At 41.9% G+C, this 26,363-nt stretch overlaps 1 protein-coding gene across 4 annotated transcripts in view; it reads left to right on the forward strand.

Moving 5' to 3' along the window:
• The window catches only part of shroom3 (shroom family member 3), a 402,329-nt gene that overhangs the window by 190,494 nt on the left and 185,472 nt on the right, over positions 1–26,363 (forward strand). The window contains exons 1-2 of one of the 4 annotated variants that reach the window (XM_059646425.1): positions 14,813–14,847; positions 16,323–16,477. Coding sequence is in view for 2 of the 4 variants with exons in the window: in XM_059646412.1 (XP_059502395.1) it covers positions 16,323–16,477 (155 nt within the window). In the remaining 2 variants the exon portion in view is untranslated. Of the gene's footprint in view, positions 1–14,812; positions 14,848–16,322; positions 16,478–23,353; positions 23,515–26,363 lie in introns of those variants that run through there. The other 3 variants (XM_059646412.1, XM_059646413.1, XM_059646431.1) reach the window with 3 other exon arrangements.

Here is a 26,363-nt window from a genome sequence, read left to right on the forward strand (position 1 = left end):
AAAATTGGTCATTAAAAGCTGGGAATGTTCAAGAGCGCAGAATTGGGGGAGTGCAGGTAGCCAGGGGCTATGGAGGTAATAGGGATTATGGAGATGTGGTAGAATATTCCCCATGGGCTTTGGAATCTGCCATTATAGTCAAATATGGGGCATTTCACACTACGTGGAGAACAGACACAGTCGTCACCTTCTCACTGTTGGGCAATTAATGACCAGTGGGCAGACTCACTATCCAATTGAGGCTGGGGACAGGATCTTAAAGTTAGACAGCCAATAAGAGGCCCCCAGCACTGAAGAAGCAGTGAGAATACTTTTTTTAATTGAATGAGGGAATGGTTGCCTCATCTCCAACTTCATCAACTTGAGATAAAACAAATGGTCTCAGGCACTGGACCATTGAAGGAAGACCGCTCCATCTGGCTGGTAATGGCAGGGAGAGCTGGCAGAGCCTCTAAACTTACCTGGAGCTCTGGGCTTTCTCCATTGGGCTGCAGCCAGAGGTCTCCTTCAAAGCTGCCCTTTGGTGCCTCCAGGGACTTGGAGACAACTGGAAAATTCCAGCTGGCTTTTGCCTATCCTCAAGCTCACCATCCTACCACTGGGGAAATAACATGGAGATAGAATGGGGCTGGCAAACCAAACAGAACTTAGATGTCAGCCTGCCTCATTCCCCATCTGCAATGGAGTTGAAAAGCTCCACTGGAAAATCATTCTTCTATGTAGCACTCTTCACAACAGACCAATGCACTGCACAGCCAATGAAGTTCTCTTGAAATGTAGTCCTTAGTATAATGTAGGGAAATGTAGCATTCAATTTGCGAGCTATATGCTTCCACAAGCAGCAATGATGTAAATCATCAGGCCATTGTTTTTAGGTGTTAGTTAAGGGTAGTAAAATATTTTTGCATGTTTAGTTAAAAAAAGGGCTAACCTTTTCTGTAACATTAGATGTTAGGGTTTTGAGACACAATTGTTGTGTGTGTGAGGTGAAAATGTGCTACATTAATGGTTCTGTGAAAAGCTGAGAAAAGAGAAGTTTCTGACAGAAGTCAATTATATATTGTATGGAAAAGGTTATCCCACATATGAACTGAGAAGGAGAAGCAGGTGTTTAGGAATATTTTTGACCCTTTCCTAACATTTTAACTGTAGATTATTTTTAGATTCCTTTCTAAAATCACGTTCATGAGTGAGAGTGAGTTCCGATTCAGCATAGCTTCGAGAATGCCTGTATTTGCCTTGAGATCAGGTAAACCTCTGAGAATATGCCTGGATAAAAATCAGCAAAACTTTGTTTGGTCAATGTTTTCAGGGACTGGATTGCCTTTTGTGCACAGAAAAATTCAATGTGACTTTAAAAATACCAACCAGAACAGATTGAATCGAAACAACACTCTGTATTCTGTAAAAAGCCTCAGGCACCTCACAGGAGATTTAAGAAACCAAATTTGGAACTGAAGTGCATGAAGAGGTTTGAGACCAGATGGCCAAAAACTGTCAGTCAGTATGTTTTGAAGCAGAACTTAAAGGAGGAAAGAATGGAAGAGAGATGGAACAGTTTGGGGATACAGAGTGGAGGGAAAATCCAAATTCACGAGCTGATGGCATTTAAATTTGGTGGGTGCAAAGATGATAGGCCTGCAGATACCTTGTAGGTTTGTAGGGTTGGAGAATGCTTTATAGATAGGGGTGGGACCACCTATATCAAAGAGCAAAGTGGTAGTAGGTAAATGAGACATGGTGCGCTTATAGTCAGCAGAGCTTTGGAAGAGGTGGATGAAAGTTCGAGGATGGGAGGCTCCAGAAAATGTGTTTGAATAACCACTTCTAAAGATAACAAAAGACTGGATGAGAGTTTCAGCAGCAGATGAGCTGAGATAGGGATAATATCAGGTATTGCTATAGAAGTGGAATTGGGCAGTCCTACTGAAGACTCAAAAATGTGGTTACAAGCTTATCTCGGGGTTAAGTATGACCCCAAAAATGTGAACAGCCTAGGTCAGTCTCAGACTGTTGCCAAGGGATGGGCAGAGCCAAAGTTAAGGGGCGGAATTTAAAACAATACGTTTAATCTTCCCAATATTTCATCAGAGAATATCGATCAGTGTACTAATGTCAAACAAGCCACCTGACAATTTCACGGCTGTGGAGGAGGTGAGGTGTGGTTTTGGTGAGTTAGAGCTTCGTGTCATATATGTTGTGAAGACACTGGCACTATTTTTGGATAATACTGCTGAGGGGCCACATGTCACAAGAAATAGGAGAAGGTCAATGATAGATCTTTGGGGGACACCAAAGGTAACAGAAGAGAGGCCACTTCTTCCCATGACTGAATAAATAATCATGGGGCCAGGCAAGAGTAGTTGCAACAGCTGGACACAGGAAGAGCTGCGTTTCTGTAGGTACCTTAGTGTGCAATCTGTGGGATTAATTGAACATCACTTGTAACACATTGTGGCAGGACTAGTGCAAAATCCAGTTTCTAGCCTTTTAGACTGTTGACGCAGCTATTGAGTTTCTGAGGTGACATTCGCTATATTAACACTTCACAAGAATACATACTTTTTGTCACAATTGAGCTAAGTGAAATAGAGGTGGATGACCAGAGATAAAACCTGTAGGCATTTTATAGTTCATTAGAACATGTTTTCCTTGTCTAGACATTTTGTAAGGAATATTCCCTTGTCTTGGTTGATGTGTTGTTTGGTCTGTAGTATGAAAGTGTGATCACGTGCTACGTCTGATAAAGATTTTGTGTTGGGGAAAATTGGTACTTTCCCATGCCAGAGACTGCACCTTACATTATGTTTCAATGGGTATTCTTGCATCTTTAACAGCTTACAGTTTCAGAAACCCAAAGTATCCAATTGTGGCAATATAAATTGAATGTTCACTGTGCATTGTTCTCTGTCTACTTTGTTGTCAAAAAGCGTATTTGGAAAAGCAAGCTACTTCATTGTGACATTTTCCAGTTGCTACATGCTAAGACTTAAAGAGAAGTGTTTAAGATTCTGTCATATTACCCCAAAAATTACATAAATAGATGAGCAACTCATTAAATCCCCAGCAAAAATACAATGTTAAAACAAACATTCACCAGTGTCAGTAAAGGCAACTGATGCCTGACTGAAAGCAGATAATGGCTACCACCAAGATGAATGTCAGTGATTAGCTTGTGCAGGTTTGAAGGAAACATCATAAGGTAGAAATAGTACAGTAGATACCTAAACCCCTCACCTAGCTGAAGATTAGAGTCAATTAAAAGTGTGTTTGTTATACTGGAACAGTTGACATCTATTGTGCAGCACCAGCAAGGTCAAACATGATTGAGAACACCTCTATTATGTTCAATTATAGCAAAGATACATTGCAGGTTCATGTGATTAAAGCAGCTTTTCTTTTCTTAGTGTTAGTTTTAATCTTAACTGTATGATAAATGCAGTGTATTCAAACAGCAATGGAGGAGGCACGAAAGGATAGAATGCAACAGAAAATATCAAAGAACAGACTCTGCTTCTGATCTATAAGTCAAATTAGAACTTCTGGATCGGCAACACAGTGAGCAAATTGAGAAAATGATCCTCAATATCTCCACTTGAAACAGCCCTTGATTTTTCGTTAAGTTCTAAAGAAGGGTCACTGGAACTGAAGCATTCATTCTGATTTTTCTCCACAGATGCTGCCAGATTTGCTGAGTTCTTCTAGCAATTTCTGATTTGTTTTTGTCTTTGATTTTTCATGTCTGTTCACTGCAAGGAATTAGGCCATTTAACTGAGATGCTTGACCATGCCATTGTAAATATCCAGTGGTGAAACACTGATAGAGTACTCTGAAAATGCAAATGCAGTTTGTCTGAAATGAGGAGCATTTTAGTGTCACTTCCCAGTCAGATTTCCCTGTTTTTAGAAACAGAGATTTTGCTGCTTCTGGATATGTCAAAAACCAGTCATTCAAATACAAATACTATAAACATTCTCAGTCCACTTCGTTTGTGTTGGGATTAGTTAAACCCAAAATACTACCCATGCCAAGTGTGACAGCGTTATATGGTATTGTTTACTGCATATCAATCTTGTTATGGATCTCAACATGAATTTTCCATCCTGAATACCAATATGTTGTTCAAGTTTGTAGTATGGTAGCTGGTTTTGACTCAAATTTGGGGACAACGCAGATACAGCAGCAACTTTTTCCCATAAGGAGTGAAAAACAAAATTGAAATACCCTCAATTTCTAACAACATGGTTGCAAGCACACTGGTTAAATTTGTCATCAGTATATTGCAGTGTGGTGTCAATTTGACTGTTCCGCTGATGCTGCCTAGCCTGCTGTGTTCCTCCAGTCCTCCATTGTGTTATCTCTGACTCCAGCATCTGCAGTTCTTACTATATCTTAACAGAAACATTTATTCTTTTTGACTTGTGGTATCCTTTGTACTAAACAATGGTCAAAAGCAAGAAAACAGGTCAGTCATTTGTCACCAAGATAATAAAATGTGAGGCTGGATGAACACAGCAGGCCCGGCAGCATCTCAGGAGCACAAAAGCTGACGTTTCGGGCCTAGACCCTTCATCAGAGAGGGGGATGGGGTGAGGGTTCTGGAATAAATAGGGAGAGAGGGGGAGGCGGACCGAAGATGGAGAGAAAAGAAGATAGGTGGGGAGGAGAGTATGGGTGGGGAGGTAGGGAGGGGATAGGTCAGTCCAGGGAAGACGGACAGGTCAAGGAGGTGGGATGAGGTTAGTAGGTAGGAGATGGAGGTGCGTCTTGGGGCAGGAGGAAGGGATGGGTGAGAGGAAGAACAGGTTAGGGAGGCAGAGACAGGTTGGACTGGTTGTGTGATGCAGTGGGGGGAGGGGACGAACTGGGCTGGTTTTGGGATGCGGTGGGGGAAGGGGAGATTTTGAAGTTGGTGAAGTCCACATTGATACCATTGGGTTGCAGGGTTCCCAAGCGGAATATGAGTTGCTGTTCCTGCAACCTTCGGGTGGCATCATTGTGGCACTGCAGGAGGCCCATGATGGATATGTCATCTAAAGAATAACTCCCCACCTACGTCCGTGACACCACCCATGCCCTCCAACCTCCTCCAGGACTTACAATTCCCTGGCCCCCAACACCTCATTTTCACCATGGACGTCCAGTCCCTATACACCTGCATTCCGCATGCAGATGGCCTCAAGGCCCTCCGCTTCTTCCTGTCCCGCAGGCCCGACCAGTCCCCCTCCACCGACACCCTCATCCACCTAGCCAAACTTGTCCTCACCCTCAACAACTTCTCTTTCGATTCCTCCCACTTCCTACAGACTAAGGGGGTGGCCATGGGCACCCGCATGGGTCCCAGCTATGCCTGCCTCTTTGTAGGTTACGTGGAACAGTCCCTCTTCCGCACCTACACAGGCCTCAAACCCCACCTCTTCCTCCGGTACATTGATGACTGTATCGGCGCCGCCTCTTGCTCCCCAGAGGAGTTCGAACAGTTCATCCACTTCACCAACACCTTCCACCCCAACCTTCAGTTCACCGGGCCATCTCCAGCACATCCCTCACCTTCCTGGATCTCTCAGTCTCCATCTCAGGCAACCAGCTTGTAACTGATGTCCATTTCAAGCCCACCGACTCCCACAGCTACCTAGAATACACCTCCTCCCACCCACCCTCCTGCAAAAATTCCATCCCCTATTCCCAATTCCTCCACCTCCGCCGCATCTGCTCCCACGATGAGGCATTCCACTCCCGCACATCCCAGATGTCCAAGTTCTTCAAGGACCGCAACTTGCCCCCCACAGTGGTCGATAACGCCCTTGACCGCGTCTCCCGCATTTCCCGCAACACATCCCTCACACCCCACCCCCGCCACAACCGCCCAAAGAGGATCCCCCTAGTTCTCACACACCACCCCACCAACCTCCGGATACAACGCATCATCCTCCGACACTTCCGCCATCTACAATCCGACCCCACCACTCAAGACATTTTTCCATCCCCACCCTTGTCTGCTTTCCAGAGAGACCACTCTCTCCATGACTCCCTTGTTCGCTCCACACTGCCCTCCAACCCCACCACACCCGGCACCTTCCCCTGCAACCGCAGAAAATGCTACACTTGCCCCCACACCTCCTCCCTCACCCCTATCCCAGGCCCCAAGATGACATTCCACATTAAGCAGAGCTTCACCTGCACATCTGCCAATGTGGTATACTGCATCCACTGCACCCGGTGCGGCTTCCTCTACATTGGGGAAACCAAGCGGAGGCTTGGGAACCGCTTTGCAGAACACCTCCGCTCGGTTCGCAATAAACAACTGCACCTCCCAGTCGCAAACCATTTCCACTCCCCCTCCCATTCTTTAGATGACATGTCCATCATGGGCCTCCTGCAGTGCCACAATGATGCCACCCGAAGGTTGCAGGAACAGCAACTCATATTCCGCTTGGGAACCCTGCAGCCCAATGGTATCAATGTGGACTTCACCAGCTTCAAAATCTCCCCTTCCCCCACCGCATCCCAAAACCAGCCCAGTTCGTCCCCTCCCCCCACTGCACCACACAACAAGCCCAGCTCTTCCCCTCCACCCACTGCATCCTAAAACCAGTCCAACCTGTCTCTGCCTCCCTAACCGGTTCTTCCTCTCACCCATCCCTTCCTCCCACCCCAAGCCGCACCCCCAGCTACCTACTAACCTCATCCCACCTCCTTGACCTGTCTGTCTTCCCTGGACTGACCTATCCCCTCCCTACCTCCCCACCTATACTCTCCTCCCCACCTATCTTCTTTTCTCTCCATCTTTGGTCCGCCTCCCCCTCTCTCCCTATTTATTCCAGAACCGTCACCCCATCCCCCTCTATGATGAAGGGTCTAGGCCTGAAACGTCAGCTTTTGTGCTCCTGAGATGCTGCTGGGCCTGCTGTGTTCATCCAGCCTCACATTTTATTATCTTGGATTCTCCAGCATCTGCAGTTCCCATTATCACTGAGTCATTTGTCACCATGTACCTTACATATTGTTATGTACTGGGGATAAAATTGTCCTGGTTTGGTTCAAGATTGGATTTCCCTTTCCTTTCTAATGCTTCAGCTGAAATTGCAAATACAGGAGAGTAGCACGGAGGGACCTTATAACCAACCACTGGATTTTATAACAAAGTGTGGGGCTGGATGAACACAGCAGGCCAAGCAGCATCTTAGGAGCACAAAAGCTGGTGTTTCAGGCCTAGACCCTTCATTAGGAGGGTCTACTGAATTTTATAGTCTTGCTATATTAATGCAGAACTTATACCGGAAGAACACCAAAACTCTGCAATCTACCAGTGATCTTGCTCACAAAATTTGGATTTGATCACATTTCCTATAATCCGAAAATTTCTGTAAGCATTAGCTGGCATGATTTATTCACATGGGCATCATTTTCACGTCTGAGAGAGTTTACTTTGATCCTGTGACATTTTGCCTCCAATGCTAATTAATCAAGGTTGCTGTAGGAGAGAGAAATTACTTGGCAGGTGATAAGTATCATGCATGATGGTTCTTTTGAAATACAGTGGGGGCCTTGTATTTGTTTCAAATACCATTCTGATATTAATCTTTATCTATTTATAAAGGAATTCAAAAACAACACAGTCACTGGCCTGTTGGGGTGGGTTTCTCTTTCCAAGTGAATAATCCAGGAATTATTCCCAACTAATTAAAAATACATCATTTTGTAGGTGTCGCCCTGGTGCAATATTAAATATTTGCTATGCTATCAAGATGAACTTCACCTCGGTGCATTCTCTAAGCCCTCATGTTATCTGCTGAAGAATAGTTGCCAGTCACTCTGAAAGGTGGTTTGTACCTATTTGTTTCACCAATACAGTTATCTGTTCCTCCTGTCTCTCAGAAATGCTGACTCATATGTAAACTATACAAAGTGTAACATGTGTTTGAACAACATTACAGAGGGTTGCTGTGCTGACAATCATTCTTCAAGGGCATTCCAATTCAGCATGCTTCTTTTCTTACCTGATGCATATATCTCTCTTTAAGAAAAGGTAGTAGGTGGAAATCAAGGGCAAAAATATTTCAAGTACATTAGCATCTCACAATTTTAGGAAACCCCCAAACAGTGAAGTTTTGTTTTTAAATTTGTTCACTTATTTAAGCACAGCAGTTTCCCGCAAACCATGATGTGACGACAATGATCAGATAATGCTCCAGTGAGAAGTATTGAGTGATAAATATTGCCAGGACACAACAGAGAACTTCTCTGCTGGACTTTGGATTTATGAGGCAGACAGGGTAGGGCTTCAGTTTAATATCTCAGACTGCACCACCCTGAGAGCGCTGCATTAAATATCAGCATAGGTAATCCACTCAAATGGTAGGAGTGAGGGTCTTTGACCATTGAACCCACAGGGTAGTGTGCTGTAAATTGAGCCCCGCTGTTGCCGGAGGCAAACCAAATGTTAATGTTGTTTTTAAAGTCCACACCATATCCAAATTTACCTGATAGAAAGCTCAGACCAGGTTTCTGTACTAATCAAGAATTATTAATTATTACGAGTAATTAGACTCTAGCTACAGGTAAACAGATGTAAACCATTGGCATATAACACTACTAATTAAAACTCCACTCCCCTTATAAAGTCCCCCTTAGGCACCCACTTACAGGCGAAATAACAGGCGACAAAGCCAAGTTGAGTAAAATCGCTGACAAAGATGTAACCTTCTCCGAAAAGCTCAGTGCGTTCTCTGCTTGTTTTGAACAGAAGGTCAGTGAAATGATGCCACCTGCCCTGACAGCCTCAGCAGCACCTGTACCCACAGTCACCGCCACATGCATCAGACCAGCCTTCTTCAGGGTGATCCATGGTAATTGACAGGCCTGGATGGAGTCCCCTGAGTGGACCTGCTGGCAGAAGTATTCGCAAACATCTTTAACCTCACCTTACTGTGATATGAGATTCCCATCTGCTTCAAGAAGACCACCATCATAAGACCACAAGACATAGGAGCAGAAATTAGGCCATTCAGCCTATCGAGTCTGCTCAACCATTCAATCATACCTGATAAGTTTCTCAACCCTATTCTCCTGCTTTCTCCCCTTAACGCCTGATCCTCTTGATAATCAAGAACCTATATACTCAATGACCTGGCCTCCACAGCCTTCTGTGGCAGTGAATTCCATAGATTCACCACTCTCTGGCTGAAGAAGTTTCTCCTAATCTCCATTCCAATAGGTCTTCCCTTTAATCTAAGGCTATGCCGTCGGGTCCTAGTTTCTCCTACCAATGGAAACATCTTCCTAACATCCACTCTGTCCAGGCCTTTCAGTATTCTGTAAGTTTCAATTAGACCCCTCCCCTCATTCTTCTAAACCCCCATCGAGTGTAGACTCAGAGTCCTCAAACATTCCTCATATGTTAAGTTTTTCTTTCCAGGGACCATTCTTGTGAACTTCCTCTGAACTTACTCCAGGGCCAGTATATCTTTCCTGAGCTATGGGGCCCAAAACTGCACACAATAATTGAAATGAGGCCTGACAGAACCTCAGAGGTACATCCTGGCTTTTATATTCAAGTCCTCTCAAAAGAAATGCCATTCCATGCATTTGCCTTCCAAACTACTGACTCAGCCTGTAAGTTTACTGAAGAGAATCCTGAACTCGAACCCCCAAGACTCTTTGCACCTCAGACTTCTGAATTTTCTCCCCATTTAGAAAATAGTCCATGCTTTTATTCTTCTTAGCAAAGTACATGACCTCACACTTTCAGTGCTCCATCTGTCCAAATCCTTCTGCAATCTCCCCGCATCCTCAATACTACCTGCCCCTCTACCTGTTTCATCCCGGTGCTAAAGAAAAATCAGACAACATGCCTTAATGACTGCTCAATAGTTGCTCTGACATCCACTATTATGAAATGCTTTGAGAAGTTATTAATGGCAAACATCAACTCCAGCCTCCCAGATTGCTTTAATGTTCTACAATTCACCTACCATCATGATAGATCCACGGCTGACACCACCTCCCTGGCCCTACACACATCCTTGGAACATCTGGATAACAAGGACACCTAAATCAGACTCCTAATTACTGACTGTCGCTCTGCCTTTCAACACCATAATTCCAACCAAACACTTGTCCAAACTCTGGTTCCGAGGACTGTGCTCTCTCCTGCGTAGCTGGATCTTCAGCTTCCTGACTCACAGGCCACAATCAGTAAGGATAGACGACAGCACCTACTCCACAATAATCCTCAACACTGGTGTCCACAAGACTGTCCTTTACTTTAGTCCTTAAATACTCACTATTGTGTGGCCAAATGCAGTTCTAACTCCATTTAAAAATTTGCTGGTGACACCCCTGTAGTGTGTCAGATCTCAAACAGAGATGAGACAGAGTCTGGGAAAAAGATAAAGAGTTTAGAGGCACGGTGTCAAGATAACAATCTCTCCCTCAATGTCAGCAAAATGAAGGAGCTGGCCATCATCTTCAGGAAGCAGACTGGAGGACACATCCTTGTCTGTATCAATGGTGCTGAGGTGGAAGTGGTCTAGAGCATCAAGTCCCTTGGACTAACTATTACCAAGGATCTGTCCTCATTCATGCATGTTGGCACTACTGTCAAGAAAGCATACCAATGCCTCTACTTCCTCATAAGGCAAGAGGAATTTGGCATGTCCACAAGGAATCTGATGAATGTTTATAGATACTCCATGGAAAGTATTCTATCCAGATACATCACAGCTTGGCCTGGCAATTGCTCTGCCCAAGACCTCAAGAAATTACAGGAAGTTGTGAATGCAGCTCTGACCATAATGAAAACCAGCCTTCCTTCCATTCAATCCATCTATATTCTCTCTGCCCGGGAAAGCAGCCAACATAATCAAAGACCCCTCCCACCCTGCTTATATTCTCTTCCACCCTCTTCCATTGAGCAGAAGATACAAAAGTTTGAAAACATATACCAACAGATTTAAGAACATCTTCTTCTCCATTGTTATCATACTTATGAAGGGACCTCTGATATATTAGAGTTGATTTTTCTCTGTACCTTCTCTGTAGCTGCGTAACACTATATTCTGTATTCTGTTCGATTACACTGATGTACTTGCACAAGATATGATCTGTTTGGTTAGCATGCAAAGCAATACTTTTCACTGTGTCTCAGCACAAGTACACTAAGAAGTCAAGTCAAAGATAAATAAATAAATATGGAAAATAGATTATCAGCGGAGATAGAAAAAAAATGGAAAAACAGTTCAGTGGTCTTTGCTTTCCAATTCTGATGTTAAGAAGATTCTACTTTGCCTAACAAGACCCTTGGTGTTCATTTGTCTTCCTTTGGAAGGTTCTAATGGTTTGCAGTAAGTACACAGTGATTGATTCAGTCGCCATTAAAACGTCTTTTACTTATCAGTTTAAATTCAAAAGTCACAGCTCGTAGTAACTGCTGCAGGATATATAAGTGGTTTTCTTCCCGTTTAAGCTGGTTTTGTTTCACTGCTGAGAACAGGTAGCTTCTGAGGGGAGCATAACTGCACACACTTCTGTGTCTCTCTCTCTGTGTCTTTCTAACATGTTTCTAGTCCCAACCTGTACGTTTCACTGAGAACCAATCAGCTTCACTTGTCAACAACTCCATGGCTCCTAATTGTCTCCTCAGTGCAAGAACCCAGAGGCATAAAAACAGAGTTCAAAGTAGGTATTGAATTCCTTGCTATGAAATTATGCAGTGATCCTGGTAAATGCCTGTGCTCTTTTTTTTATTAAAGTACAATCCTTACTCCTTGCAGTATGCAGTTTTTAAAAGACACCAAAAATAGAAAGACACGGTCCTTCCACCTTAATCCCTAAGATGAGTATGCTGTCAAGTGCTGGTGGTCTATTTGATGACCTGATGAGAAATAAGGGAGTTTTGAGATGGAGCTCAAGATGATGTAGGATTCGAAGGCAAGCATTGTGGAGAATGTTGATAGCAGTTTTAGAAGGAAGCAGGATCTGCCAAAGGAAAGGGAGACATTGAGAAGATCGGTGATCAGCGTGTCTGAGAGTAAGATGGTTTGTTCACTCTGCAGGTCAGATCATTAAAGCAATAAGCTGACAATAATAGATGAGATGTACAGTAATGTTACAGTTTAACATAAATTTAAGTTTTCAATACCCTAGCCTATAATAGTTGAACCTGAAGACCGATCTAAACTATATTGCTGACTCTTTTGAAAGAATTTGAACACACAGCAGTGACTTGCATATGTACGGCACCTTTTACATAATGATACGTTCCAAGATATTTCACAGGAGCACTATAAAACACAGTGTAACGTTGACCAACTTAAATAGGTATTAATCAAAGAGGTATATTTTAAGGAGTGACTGAGAGGAGGAAAGTGAGGTCAAGAGGTACTGAGGTAGAGGAATTACAACATGTTAGCAGCAAAGTAAAAAGTGATCAGTCCTAACAGATCTATACTGGTTTCAGTGCTGCACGTAAGCCCATTCCCACCATCCTTCATCTGACCTTGCTAATCCTATTCTCCTTCAAACATCTAGCTGCCTTCGCTTAGAATGCATATGTGCTTCTTTGCCTCAATAACTGTTTATGGAAGCAAGTACCATTTTACCTACACTCAGTGAACAAAGGTTTTAGTTATAAACATGATGCCTGATTTGGCCCTGCCTATAAGTACGTTTGCTCTGTCTACAGCAGTCTTGAAAGAGCATGTAGGGAGGAAGTGTTTCCCCTGGCAAGTAACAAGATGTGACAGTTTTCAAATAAATAGAAGAAGTACTAGCTTCCTCTTGAAAGAAGACTTCCCCAGGCTCCTCACTTGAGGATAATCTCTGGGTCAGTGTTTGCTAAGCATGAGGCAGCTCTGCCTTCAGTGCTGGCTCCCAGCTCACATCAACGATCCTGGCACTTCATCAAATGGCAATAAATTACTGTCTGCCATGCCTGTTTCAATCAGGCCCGCACTTTGCCTCAGCTTCATGCCGTCAATTGGACACCAAACCTACTGTCCTGACAATTAACATTGGGCCCCTTGAAAATGAGAGGCTGTGTTTTCTTCTCTCTTTGGCAGGATCAGGATCTGTAATTGATCTTAAAACCAGTTTCCCAACCCCAAAAGGAAATTCAGACCCATGGACGTTGGCACATAAAATTTGGCTATGACATTCAACACTGCTCACTGGGCCCAGTCCGACCATCCAAGTGCTTGTACAGGTTTTGGCACATGGGGAAAGAGCAGGAATCCTCAGGCGAAAGTCAGTTGGAGGGGGATTGCATCATATAATGTAGATAAAAGAAGGTTGATAGCATTGTCTCAGTGTTAAAAATATTAAATTGTCAACAGCAACTGCAGAACTGCAGCTGGTCGCAATTTTATTTTGCTAACGATATTTGCATTGAAGTGTAAGAGTTGGGATGTTATGTCGTGGCTGTACAGGGCATTGGTTTGGCCAGGTTTGGAATTCTGCATTCATTTCTGGTCTCCCTACTAAAGGAAAGATGTTGTTAAACTTGAAAGGGTGCAGACAAGATTCACAAGGATATTGCTGGGGTTGGAGGGTTTGAGTTACAGGCTGAATAGGTGGGGCTATTTTCCCTGGAGCATCGGTGGTTGAGGGGTGACCTTCAAGGTTTATATAATCGTGGGGAGCATGGATAGGGTGAATAACCAAGCTCTTTTTCCCAGGGTGGGGGAGTCCAAAACTAGACGGCATAGGTTTAAAGTGAGAGGGGAAAAATTTAAAAGGCAAGTAAAGGCCAACATTTTCAATATGTAATGAGCTGCCAGAGGAGTTGGTAGAGGCTGGTACAGTTACAATAATTAAAAGGCATATGGATGAGTATATGAATAGGAATGGTTTAGAGACATATGGGCCAAATGCTGGCAAATGGGAATGGATTAATTTAGGATATCTGGTCAGATTGGATGAGTTTTACCAAAGGATCTGTTTCCATGCTGTACATCTCTATGACTCTACGACTTTAAGTATCCCACTTATCTTCTGGAAAATGGCGTTAGAATGTCTGTCTTCCTTCAAGCTCCAACCACTCACTTGGTTCATGCCGTTTACAAGTCAGAGATTTGTTAGAGAATTTGCCTAGTACCTCGGATGAATTTGTTCACTGAGTTAAAGGTTAGACACATCTTTTGCCCAACTTTGTGCTCAGTTACATACATGGTGAATTACTGCAGTTAGCACCTAATTATTCACCACAAACTGAAGTTTGTTATCTATGTCAGAATGTTTTTGTACATTATTGCGTTTTCCACCATTATTCTTGGACGAAGCATGAAGCTGTGAATGGAGCTCCTTCACTCTTGTTGATTAACATTGTGCTTGTCACAATGAGGAAAGCTAATACTGGCAATCAAGCTAATTTGTATTTGGACAATCAGCTTCGAGCACTACAAAGTCAAGGTTGTACTCATGGAATGCAATGTTATGGAGTAACAAAATCCCTTGATTTGCTTCAATACCCAAAAGCAATGTTTTTGTTATGCACATGAGAAATTATACATAAATGCCAATGTAGCAGAAAATTTTTCATTTAATTTCTTTCAGCCAGATTTAACCCAGGTTCTGAAGGCCAATTCATGTCCCACTGCCCTTGTCTGTCAGAAATTCTGCCCTTCTGCTTATCTGTTCTTATGTGCCTCTGTCTCTTGATCCCAACTGGGGTCAGATGTGCAGAATTTTGCAGTATGGATACTTTACCATATGCGGTTAAAGAAATAAATGATTAAACTTCACAGATCAGTGTATGTCTGATCTGTAAAAGTGTTTGGCTTCTTTTGAAGCAAACTGTGTTCAGGACTTGTCAGATCAATAATGGAACGGCATCAGTCGGGGCTAAGGTACTTCAATGATTACTAGACCTTTATTTAATTGTTCTCTGTTACATTTCTGCTTTTAATTTTCGAGGTCTCTCCAACCACTTTGTGGGGATTGGAAAAGGAATTTATTTTCTGGTGCCCTTCGCTTCAAAGCATTCTTGACCTCATAAGCATAGTTAATTTGACTTGTTAAGAATTTTAGCAAGGTATACATTCTTTTAAGTCAATTGAATCTGCTTATTTAGGAAACTTTAAATCTTCTAGGATTTGAAGCTTTTGTGTTTACTTAATTCTTTGGAAGACGAATACTACCCAGACCTCTTGAAAAGTGCAATGTATGATGCAGTCTCAGATTTCTCACTGGGACCATTTTTTCCCACTGATTAAAGATTCCTTTTGTTATTCAACTTTGCATATAGGGGGTGCATTTTGTAGGATTAGGAGATCGTTGTCTGGATTTCCTCAGTGGGATATTTGGTGGCCTGTGGAGAGGGGCCAAAGGTTATAGCAGCTTTTAGGGAATTTGGTGTACGACCTTTTTCAAATTGTTTTGGATTACCTCAACAAAACAGCTTATCCCATGTATTCAAGTAACTTATGGTTAAACAAATGCCCAATTGGTATTTTTTAATCTGAATTCTGAGAGAATATTAAACATTAAACTCAAAGGTAAGTGAGTAACATTTATCTTCAATCTGTCTTTAATAATCAGATTTGCTTTGCATTCTTTTGATCCATTAAAGATTGCCAAATTCATATTAACACTATTTCAAAAAAATGTAGTTTAGACATCAATTAAACTTGAAGCTTTGGAATCAGTTTTGAAATATGATTCACTTATATTAGTTTACTGATGGCCATGTTCAATCAGAAATAACCATTTGCAAGACTTCTAATTCAGTGACCAGACAAGAAAATTGAAAGTTGTTTGGGCTTTAAAAACAAAATTCATTGCTTTAATAATTTCAGAAGTAAGTCTTTAAGATTTTTGGGGAAAAACACGCACAGTTTCCTAGAGGATTGAAACCAGCTATATTTTGGTGCTAAAAGATGCAGAGAAAGGAGCAGATGTGTTTGTATAAAGTGCACTGCATTTGGATCAGTATTGCTTTTTATACCAAATTCTTAAGCACATTAGCCATTGAGACAGAAATATCTTTGCGCATTGTTAACAAAACACTGTGCACATCTTTAAAAGCTGGAATAGTGATTGATTGTACTCAAAATTCAAAGCTAAAGTAGCTATGCTCATATAAGCCATTGATTGCCAAAAAGAACAAGACCATTCTTCAACAGGGTTTTGTGAATCACTAATTCTGTGCAGGTGGTGCCTGGATTGTGACTTTCCTCATTACTGAGGGTCAAGGTTAAAAAGTGTGGTGGCACAGTTTAATTATCAAAGCAACTTAAAGCCCTGCAGGAGGTCAATTGCAACCATGATTGAAAGGTCTGAGATGTTTTCCTCTGATTTAGTCTATTTCTTTTTTCTTTTCTAGGTTGAGGAAGGAGGGAAAGCGGACTTGCTAACAAGCAAACTGCAGGTGGGGGATGAAGTGGTCAATATCAATGATGTGGAGCTGAGTGGCTACAGACAAGAAGCCATCACTCTGGTGAAAGGTTCCTACAAGACCCTGAAGCTGCTCATTCGCAGGTATGAGATGCAGTCCAGATGAAGATACTCCATAAATCCAGTAAAGACAACTAAAGTACTGGAAAACCTCTGTAAAGGAAGGGAAAATGTATTTGAATCAGACATTGAGAATGACTACAGTTTTCATTTCTTTGCAGATGTTATGTGAATTTCTTTGTATTTTTAACATTTTTAAAGCAATTTCCATTCCTGCAAAAGCCCCTGCTTGTTGCAACTGATAGAGAGCATCTGAATGTGTTTCATCTGCTTCCCTGCTTCAGAAGCTGTTTTCAAAATTAGATATAATTTAACTTTGTATCATCTGAATAACTTCAATCTCTCAATCCTAGCTCATGGATTGACGAAAGAATTACATTTTTATGAATAAGACAGCAGACAAAGCACCAACTCTCTGCATTCGTATTTTTAATTCTAGTCATTAAAAGGAAGAGCTTGGCAAACAACCTGACTTAGAGAAAGAAAGAAAGAGCTGTAATGTTCCTTAAGAGAAGCAATGCCAAAACAGGAACTGGATTTAAGTCATCCACTGGGGTGGTTGATCATGACGGTGAACTGACAGTTTCACGTTGCAACCTCCAACCCACACAGGACTGATGTTGCCTTGTCTCATTTTAAAATCAAACCAGTAAGCTGAAACTGTAGGATGTTTAAATTACAATTTTTAGAGCTGAGTCATAGAATCCCTACAGTGTGGAAGCAGGCCTTTTGGCCCATCAAGTCTGCACCGGCCCTACAAAGAGCATCCCACCTATCCCTGTAACCCTGTATTACCCTAGGCTAACCCACCTAGCCTGCACAACCCTGGACACTATGGGCAACTTAGCATGGCTGGTCCACCTAATGTGCCCACCTTTGGACTGTGGGATAAAGCCAGAGCCCCCGGAAGAAACCCACACAGGCACAGGGAGAATGTGCAAACTCCACACAGATGGTCACCCAAGTTTGAAATCGAATCTATGTCCCTGACACTATGAGGCAGCACCTCTAACCACTGAGCCACTAGACTGGATGGCATCTATACAACATGAACATGAATTTATTTAATGCCTTTGACACAGAAAATTGTTAGAAGGTAAATCACAGGAGTATTTCAAACAAAGGTCAATGCTGAGTGTAATATTGTGTCCAAACGTTTAGTGAAAATTTTAGGGTTAAAACAAAGTCTTAAAGGAAGAAAGAGACATAAGGAGGTGTGGCAAAGAATTCCAGAGCATAGGGTCCAGGTGGCCAAAAATGCAGCTAATAATGTTGGTGCAATCAGAAGTGGTGTTGATGCTAATGCAGTGACATCAGCATATATATGGATAACAAGTTGTAGAGCTGGATGAACACAGCAGGCCAGGCAGCATCAGAGGAGCAGGAAAGCTGACGTTCTTCAGAAGAAGAGTGCAGACCCGAAACGTCCGCTTTCCTGCTCCTCTGATGCTTCCTGGCCTGCTGTGTTCATCCAGCTCTACACTTTGTTATCCCAGACTGTAGCTTGGGCAGTTCCTACTATCTCTGAGCATATATATGGAACCTTACATTAGATTGGGTGGCTGCTGTGGAATGGCATGTCGATGACAAATAGAGGGAGGCGATGGATCGGTATGCAAGCAACCATAGATACAAATCGTCTTAGTTTCCAAATAACAAACCACTCTGAGATCTACTCCTGAAAGTTATGGATTGTAAAAATACTCAAAGGTCTGTATTTTTAAAATTTTTTTCACATGCTCTGGCACCTCTGTTGTGTAGATATTTAAAACCAGCATTCAGCTGTAACTATTCCAGTTACAGTACTTACCATGATTAGACTGTGGGAAATAACTGGCCGGTTAGTCAATGAAGGAGCCCAGCAGTAGACAATTAGGTGGTATTGATATACAGCGCCTGTGAATCATGGACGTAATGTCCAAAATCTTGATATTTGTATTATCACAAAGTTAAAATTGGATTTAACTTGTGACACAAGCAGAATAAAATCAAGGATGAAAACTATTTGTCTATTTATGTTTCATGATCGTACCAGTTGCGATGTTTTTGTACCTATGGTATTTTAATGTAAGAACTCTTATACCTCTAAATAGTTGGTCTAGTCCACAAAACTGGTTTTTAGGTCATTAATACAGGCAAATCAATTGGCTTACCTGTACCTTTTGTGAACACTGATTTTGCTGATAAAACATTACACGGCCAAATATTGTTTAGCACTAACACTCAGCAACACGCTATTTAGTACATTTTAAATAGACATTAGAAACACTGATCTGTTCCATTGTCAGTCATTTGATTTTCCACAAGCATTCAGCATTTTTAGCACCAGGTGCTAATTCTGAACTTTTAAATCACCCTGCCTTCACAATTTAAATCTCCTTGGTGTATGAGTTTCAATCATAACTCAATTGTTAGCTTTCTTCGTGTCAGAATATTGAGGGTTCACTTCAAGCGTACATTTTTGTAAATGTTATTAACTGCTAAACCTGTTTGAACATGGGATTTTTGTGCAGTCCATCCTACAAACTGTGACACTGACCCCAGTCACCCATAAATCTAAGAGGAAATTCAAGTGAAACCTTTTTACTCAGAGTGGAATCTGTTGTGTTTGGAATTGTGTATTTTCTGTGGTTGCATCTTTTCCCTGCTACTGACGAGTGAGTCATCAGTATCACAGTCTGCAGTGCGATAGGGATGGGTGTGAGCAACAGCGGACAGATGGCATCTTCTGGTGATTATCAAATCGGGCTGATGGTCAGTGGAAGATGACAATATGACAGTGTTGGTGTAATGTACAGTTCATACTATGCTCAAGGGTCCAGTAGCTGCTGTCTGCTTTGGTCATCTTGCCAGTACTGTGTTTACCTAGGCACATTTATCATGAAACTCTGATCTAGTTCTTGTATTGCAATCCAGCAGGAGAAATAACTTTTCTCCACATGGCTGATATTCCACAATTTCAAATCGGGTGTTGTAAGAGTAATCTTTGTTTTCAGTATTGGTGTATAAGGTCGGTGCATAAGCACAAATCATGATGATAACATCTTCATCTGAAAGTGTCATGTTTACAGTGGTCATCTGCACTTTTCTACTGCCTGTGAAAGGTATAATTGGCCTTGTGTGTTGCTCCAGTGTCAGCCAATGCAGTCTGTTGGAGAACAGCAATTTCTTTTTCTCAGCGCGGTGGCTCAGTAGCAGCACAACACGTGGGCACCTCTGCCCGGGAGTCCAGGACTCATCTATTCCATTGGTTTTACTTCTTTTCTTTCTATGCTTTTTGTTTAATGTTTTCATTCTTGATGTCACCTCTCCTGCTTTTAACGACTTCAGCGAAAGTTGTCTTTTATTGGCCCAGGCCCAATGACGAGGTGCCATGTGATAGAAATGAGTTACGTCACTGATCACTGAGAACATCCGAGTCACTGATGCAGGGACTAAAGCTTAAAACAGAGCATTACCTTCCAAACCCATGGCCATTTCCACCTGGAAGGACAGGGGCAGCGGATACATGGGAACACCACCACCTGCAAGATTTTCTCCAAACCATTCACCATCTCGACTTGGAAATATGTTGCCATTCCTTCACGGTTGCTGGGTCAAAATCGTGGAATCCTCCTTTAAGGGCATTCTGGGTCAACCTACAGCATGAGGATTGAAGCAGTTCAAGAAGGCAGCTCGCTACCACCTTCTCAAGGACAACTAGGAATGGGCAATAAATGCCAGTGATACCAACATCCCATGAATGAATAAACAACAATGTGCTTTATCTTGGTGCTTGAGACCAGTACTCCCACTTGAACAATGAGGCACCAGACTGGAGAATCACTTTGGTATCTGTGTATGTACTGTCCCTGAGGCTGCTTGCTTCTTATGACTAAGTAAGGATCTTCAATTCCTTATGTACTGTAACACTCCTTTATTTACATCTATTCATTTGTAGCTGTCTGCTTGCTTACTGATGTCACTCATACAATCGGCCTTTGTAGGTCAGAGGCTAGGAATTCTGCAGTGAATAACTCACCACCCAACTCCCCAAAGCCTATTCATCATTCACAAGGCACAAGTCCCATCCGACCGATGGGTGCAGCTCCAACAACACTCGGGAAGTTTGACATCATCCGAAACAAAGTACTGTAACTCTCTTAATTCCACTGGAATTTAGAACAGTAACAAAGAACAAAGTATGGCACATCACAGGAACAGGCCATTCAGCCACACTAAGCCTATGCTGACATATCACGCCCCTCTAAACTAAAAACCTTTTGCCTCTATTCCCTGCCCATCCACATATCTACCAAGATGCCTCTTAAACATTGCCATTGTATTCGCCTCCACCACCATCTGTGTCAGCACTTTCCTCTGGCAGGGAATAGAGGCTAATGTGAAGTGATGCATTTTGGAAGGTCCAATGCAGGGGGAAAGTATCCAGTAAATAGCAGAGCCCTTAATAAGCAGTAATATATACAGGGATCTAGTTGTACAGGTCGACAGCTTCCTGCAAGTGGCAATACTAGTGGATAAGGTGGTCAAGAAGATGTTTGGCATGCTTGCTTTCATTGGTCAGGATATAGATTATAAAAATTCATCTGCCATTTTTCCACCCAAGTCTCCAGCCTACCTGTAAACTCTGGCAATCCTCCTCACTATCTACAGCTCCCCCAATCTTTATGTGGTCCGCAAACCTACTAATCAGACCACTTACATTGCCCTCCCCATCATTTATATATATTACTAACATTAGAGGGACCCAGCACTGATCCCTGTAGTAAACTGCTGGTCACAGATCTCCAGTCAGACAAACACCTTGCCATCACTACTGTCTGTCTTCTATGACTAAGCCGGCTCCACATCCACCTTACCAGCTCACCACGGATCCCATCTAACTTCAGCTTCCGTATCAGCCTGCCATGAAGGACCTTGTCAAAGGCTTTGTTAAAATCCATGTCGTCAACGTCCACTCCTCTGTCCTCAGCAATCATTTTGTCACTTCCTCAAAGAAATCAATCAAGTTTGTGAGACATGACCTCCCTTGTACAATGCTATGTCATCTCTTGCTAATAAGTCTATATTTTTCAAAATGTGATGAAATCCTAAGAATCTTCTCCAATGATTTCCCGAACACTGCTGTGAGGCTCAGCAGCCGCTAATTTCCCAGACTATCTCTGTGCCCTTCTTAAATAAAGCAACAATGTCAGCTAATCCCTGATCCTGTGGGACCTATCCCCTAACTAAACAGGATAAAGAGATTACTATGAGGCTCCAGCAATTTCCTTCCTTGCCTCTCACTGGGTATTCTGGGATAGATCCCATCAGGTCCTGGGGACTTGTCTACCCTAATGTTTTTCCAACCACCCAACTCCTTTTCTATATCGACATTCTATGGAATATCAACATAACCCTCTCTAAACTCGCCATCTAATATGTCCTCCTCCTTTTAGAATACCGATGAAAGTATTCATTAAGGACCTTACCCACTTCTTCTGCCTCCATGCATAAATTCCTTTTTTTGTCCTTGAGTGAATGTACTCATTTTCTAACTACCCTCTTGATCCTAATATATGAATAAAATGCCTTGAAATTTTCCTTAATCCTATTTGCCAATGACAGTTCAAGGCCTTTTTAGCCCTTCTCACTCCTTGTTTAAATTCTTTCCTGCTTTCTACATATTCTCCTCAAGAGATGACTTGAGACAAGTGTATAAGATCCTGAATGATCTTGGCAAGGAGGGAAAAAACATTACGAGGTGGTCCCGAAACAGGAGGCACCATTTTAAAATTGGGCATCACCTTCCAGGAAAGCAGTTGGGATAATATTTTCTCACATGAGGTTTCTCACATGATAGCCTTTGCCTCAGAAGGTGGTCGTGAGGTCATTAAACATTTTTAAGGCGTAAGTAGATGAATTCTAGTCAGGCAAGGGAATCAAAAAAAATGGGGGAATAGATGGGAATGTGCAATTCAAAGACAAACAGATCAGCCACGATCTTATTGAATGGCAGGGTAATTCAAGGAGTCGAATGATCCACTTCGGCCTCCACTCTATAGCAGTTCTAAATTCATTTGGCTCATATTCTTGCCAGGCAACGCTGTTAAATTCAGAGCATTGCTTTATGTTAAGTCTCAGAATGTAAAGATGGGCACCTGTATTGACAAAGAACTGACCAGCCGAGGAATATACTATCAGCTAGCCCCTTTCAGATTAGCTTAATTTCTTTTAATAAATGGCCATTAAATTGGTAAGGAGCAAGTTGTAACATAATCATTAGGCATGTCTGCAGGATCAGATTTCCAAAGAAATACAACTATAAATGGATTAACCTCACTGACCCATATTATGGGGTATAGGGAATGTGTCCCAAATATAATTCACCTGGTATGAAATTGTTTTCAAATTGCTTTAAGTTCAAAAGCTAATCAAAGCACATTTTATAAATGTCATCATTTCTTAAAATAAAGCAAACCAAAAGCATTGCGTGAGGATTTATGCTCATCGTGATGTGGTTTGACCTCTCAAGTTACTATGGCATTGAAATGAGTTTGCAGGGAGTAAACATCAGAACAGGAACACTAATATTAGGACACACCTTTTGACTAAATCAAATGAATTGAAATGGGGAGTGACTGCCACTTTCCCACACTCAAACAAATATTTTTCTTTTGAAGATCTCTTTCTGTCTAGCTTTATTGCTGAATTCATGAAATTGCCGTGATCTATGAAAAGGTTTTAAGCTTCCTCCCAGAGACCATGACCAAGTCTGTTTTATTCAGTTAAGCCCTATCATCTGTTTAGTGTGCAGTATAATCATTCTGGTCTACAAAGGAGCCAAACAGGATGTAAATGTTTTAATGATGGTCAAAGTACATTTTAGTTTATTGTTATATCATTTACTGTGTGGAAAATCTCCAGTATGTACTCAGATGAAGATTGCAGTACAACAAAACTTGTATCAGGGGAGTGAATTTTGTTAATATGAACAGCATTAACAAGAGGAATCAGAGGTGAGATCCCTAAAATAAAACACAAAGGTGATTTGCCCTTTCTGATAATTTGAAAGATGACAGGTAAGACGTAAGTTAAACTTTTAAATATTTGCAAAGTCTTGTAATAAGCTGCAGCGTCTAAAATACAAAAATATCTATTAATAAGCATTTAATGCAATTTGCCTGTGTAGGTGTATGAGTTACACAATAGAACTGCTTGGTTTCAAGTAAAAAACACTGAATGGCGTTGGCCATGAAATTTAGAAAGTTGAGTTAGTTATACAGGTTTATTGTTTGGCTGAGTCGCTACTACATGCTCTTACTGCAGCATGTTGTCTGGCTATACCTGTCCTTTTCAAATTTTTGTCCTTTTCAAGCTTTTTCAAGTTAACGGCAAGTAACTTGTTTTATTTTGCAGACAATTGTAAAAGCAACTGCATGGGGTAAATTTCACAGATGACTCATTGTGATGCAGTTGAGTAACAGTTGAAGCTATCATTTGTGAACTGGCTGACAAGAATAATATGGAGCCAATAATTTAATTAACTGATTTATTTCAGACAATGTTGTGTGTTTAAACTTTTTCAAAGCTAGTAATTATGTCTCTTAAATCATGGTTACATGTAAAGTTGTAATATTCATTTGGTACAAGAATTTTTCTTCACTTAACAAACTTGCTTCTTCAATTACTGAATTTTTTTTAATGAGGAATTGCCATTTGGGCAAACACAATTTAGGACAGTGCCTGTCAATCCCACCACAGTCCAAGATACTGTCTTCAGGAGGTGAGAGTGGAGAAAATGGTCATCAAATAACAGCATTTAGAAACATAATTTTGGATCAATCATTCAATTTCTATGATGTGGATGAGGCCATTCAGCCCAATGAATCTGCACAAACCCTCTGATGACCATCCCACCCTGTACCCCATCCCCATAACCCCACATTTCCCGAGGTTAATCCACCTAGCCCTCACATCCCTGGACTTCACAGGGCAACTTAGCATAGCCAACCCACCTAACCTGCACATCTTTCGAAGTGTGGAGCACCAGCTGGAAATCCCCACAGATATGAGGAGCACGTGCAAACTCCACTTGGACAGTCACCTAAGGCAGGAATTGAACCAGAATCCCTGGCACTGTGAGGCAGCAGTGCTATCTGCTAACTAATTGCCACACTCTTCACAGGGATGGAGTTGTGAGGGGATCTCCACTCCCAGGTCCATAATCCCAAGTTAGGCTCACCAGTGCCTGGGTAAGTGCCAGGTAAACTCTTAATAAAACAGACCCCCTCCAAAGCAGCTAATGTGGGACTCTCACCAGCTGTCCAGCTGGTGGGCAAGATTTCCATCACCTGGAATAAATTGCATTACATAATCTTACCAGTCACAACATCGAATTACCTCTTAATGCTTCCAAAATGTTTTCTGCCCACTACTGTTCTCCATACATGGAAGACCATTCCAGATTATTAACTGGTGCATGAAATGCACCTTTCGAAATCATAACTAGAATTGTAGAAGAACTGATTTTCTTGAAGGAACAGAAACGTTTCCAATTTGTGAATTGTCTTTGTAAAGCACAAAGAGAGACATTATAAAACAAGTGAATTGAATGTCCATGAAATGATACTTCATTGATCAGTGCTAGACAGAATATTTGAGTTATGGTCTGACTCGAAAGCTTTATGGAGTTTGATCGTGACGATCACTGATTTGTATGCTCTAGTTTTGACAATATGGATGAAGTTTCACCTTGGTTTGTTGGCTCCTGCTTTACATTGTGTGAGAGTTCTTAACATTGAATTCAACTATGTCACCATTAGAGTGGTGTTCATGTGTCAACTCAGCTGCTTCCTAATATGCAATACTTTCCATTGATTCAATGCTCTCTCAACGGAAGCATTTTGTGTAACTCATTTAGTAAGTTCTGCTTCCTCCAAATTAATTACTCCTTCTACTTTAAATGCTCAGTGCTCAAAATTGAACAATTTACATTGTGTTTCTGTAACCAAGCCATTGATGCAAATTAGAAATTGTAATGGTGCCAATGTTTGTCCTTGGGAGACTGCACTCAATGTTTCCCACTCTTCTCCCCTATCACTGCCACTCCACAGATTTACATGTATACCATAATGAATAGCTATTGTTTTGTTTTTCAGCCAATTTCTTATCTATTCCCAAATTTTACAACTTTTATCAATAATATAATACCTCACCTTGGATCCTGGGGCTGGCACTGAGTTCTAGAATATGGACAATATGAGCTAATTTAGTCTGTGCCAGTGATGTATTACAAATAACAAAAACATGCCATTATCTGGAAAAAGTCATTTTACATGAAATACACTGCTGTTGATTATTAATGTGGAATCTGAAAGGTGATTACTACCACTGCATAAGCATTATATCAGTCTGTATAATGTGTTGGTCAGAAAAATGGTGAGATTGGCATACTAACCCTCCTCAATGGGCATGATTGGGCATCAGCACCTAATAAGCCATCTACAGCTGGCCAGGATATGTCTTTTGGACTGACATGCCAAACTTGTGCAAGGCTCAATAGCTCCCACGGTGAAGTCAGGGCTTCCTCAAAGTGGGGCTGGAGCAACTGTGTGTGACTTATTTTCCAAGCTTACATGGCAATTCAGTAGTATCATGTAGGAGGTGGAGGATTGGGAAGTTCAGTTTATTTTTGAGATAACACACTGTGGAGCTGGAAGAACACAGCAGGTCAGGCAGCATCAGAGGAGCAGGAAAGTTGACGTATCGGATCAGGACCCTTCTTTAGGTTCTTCATTTCTGAAGAAGGGTCCCGACCCGAAACGTCAGCTTTCCTGTTCCTCTGATGCTACCTGGCCTGCTGTGTTCCTCCAGCTCCACACTGTGTTATCTCTGACTCAGCATCGGAAGTTCTTATTATTTCTCAATT

Source organism: Stegostoma tigrinum, chromosome 1, assembly GCF_030684315.1.
Source record: "Stegostoma tigrinum isolate sSteTig4 chromosome 1, sSteTig4.hap1, whole genome shotgun sequence".
NCBI classification, from domain to species: Eukaryota; Metazoa; Chordata; class Chondrichthyes; order Orectolobiformes; family Stegostomatidae; genus Stegostoma; species Stegostoma tigrinum.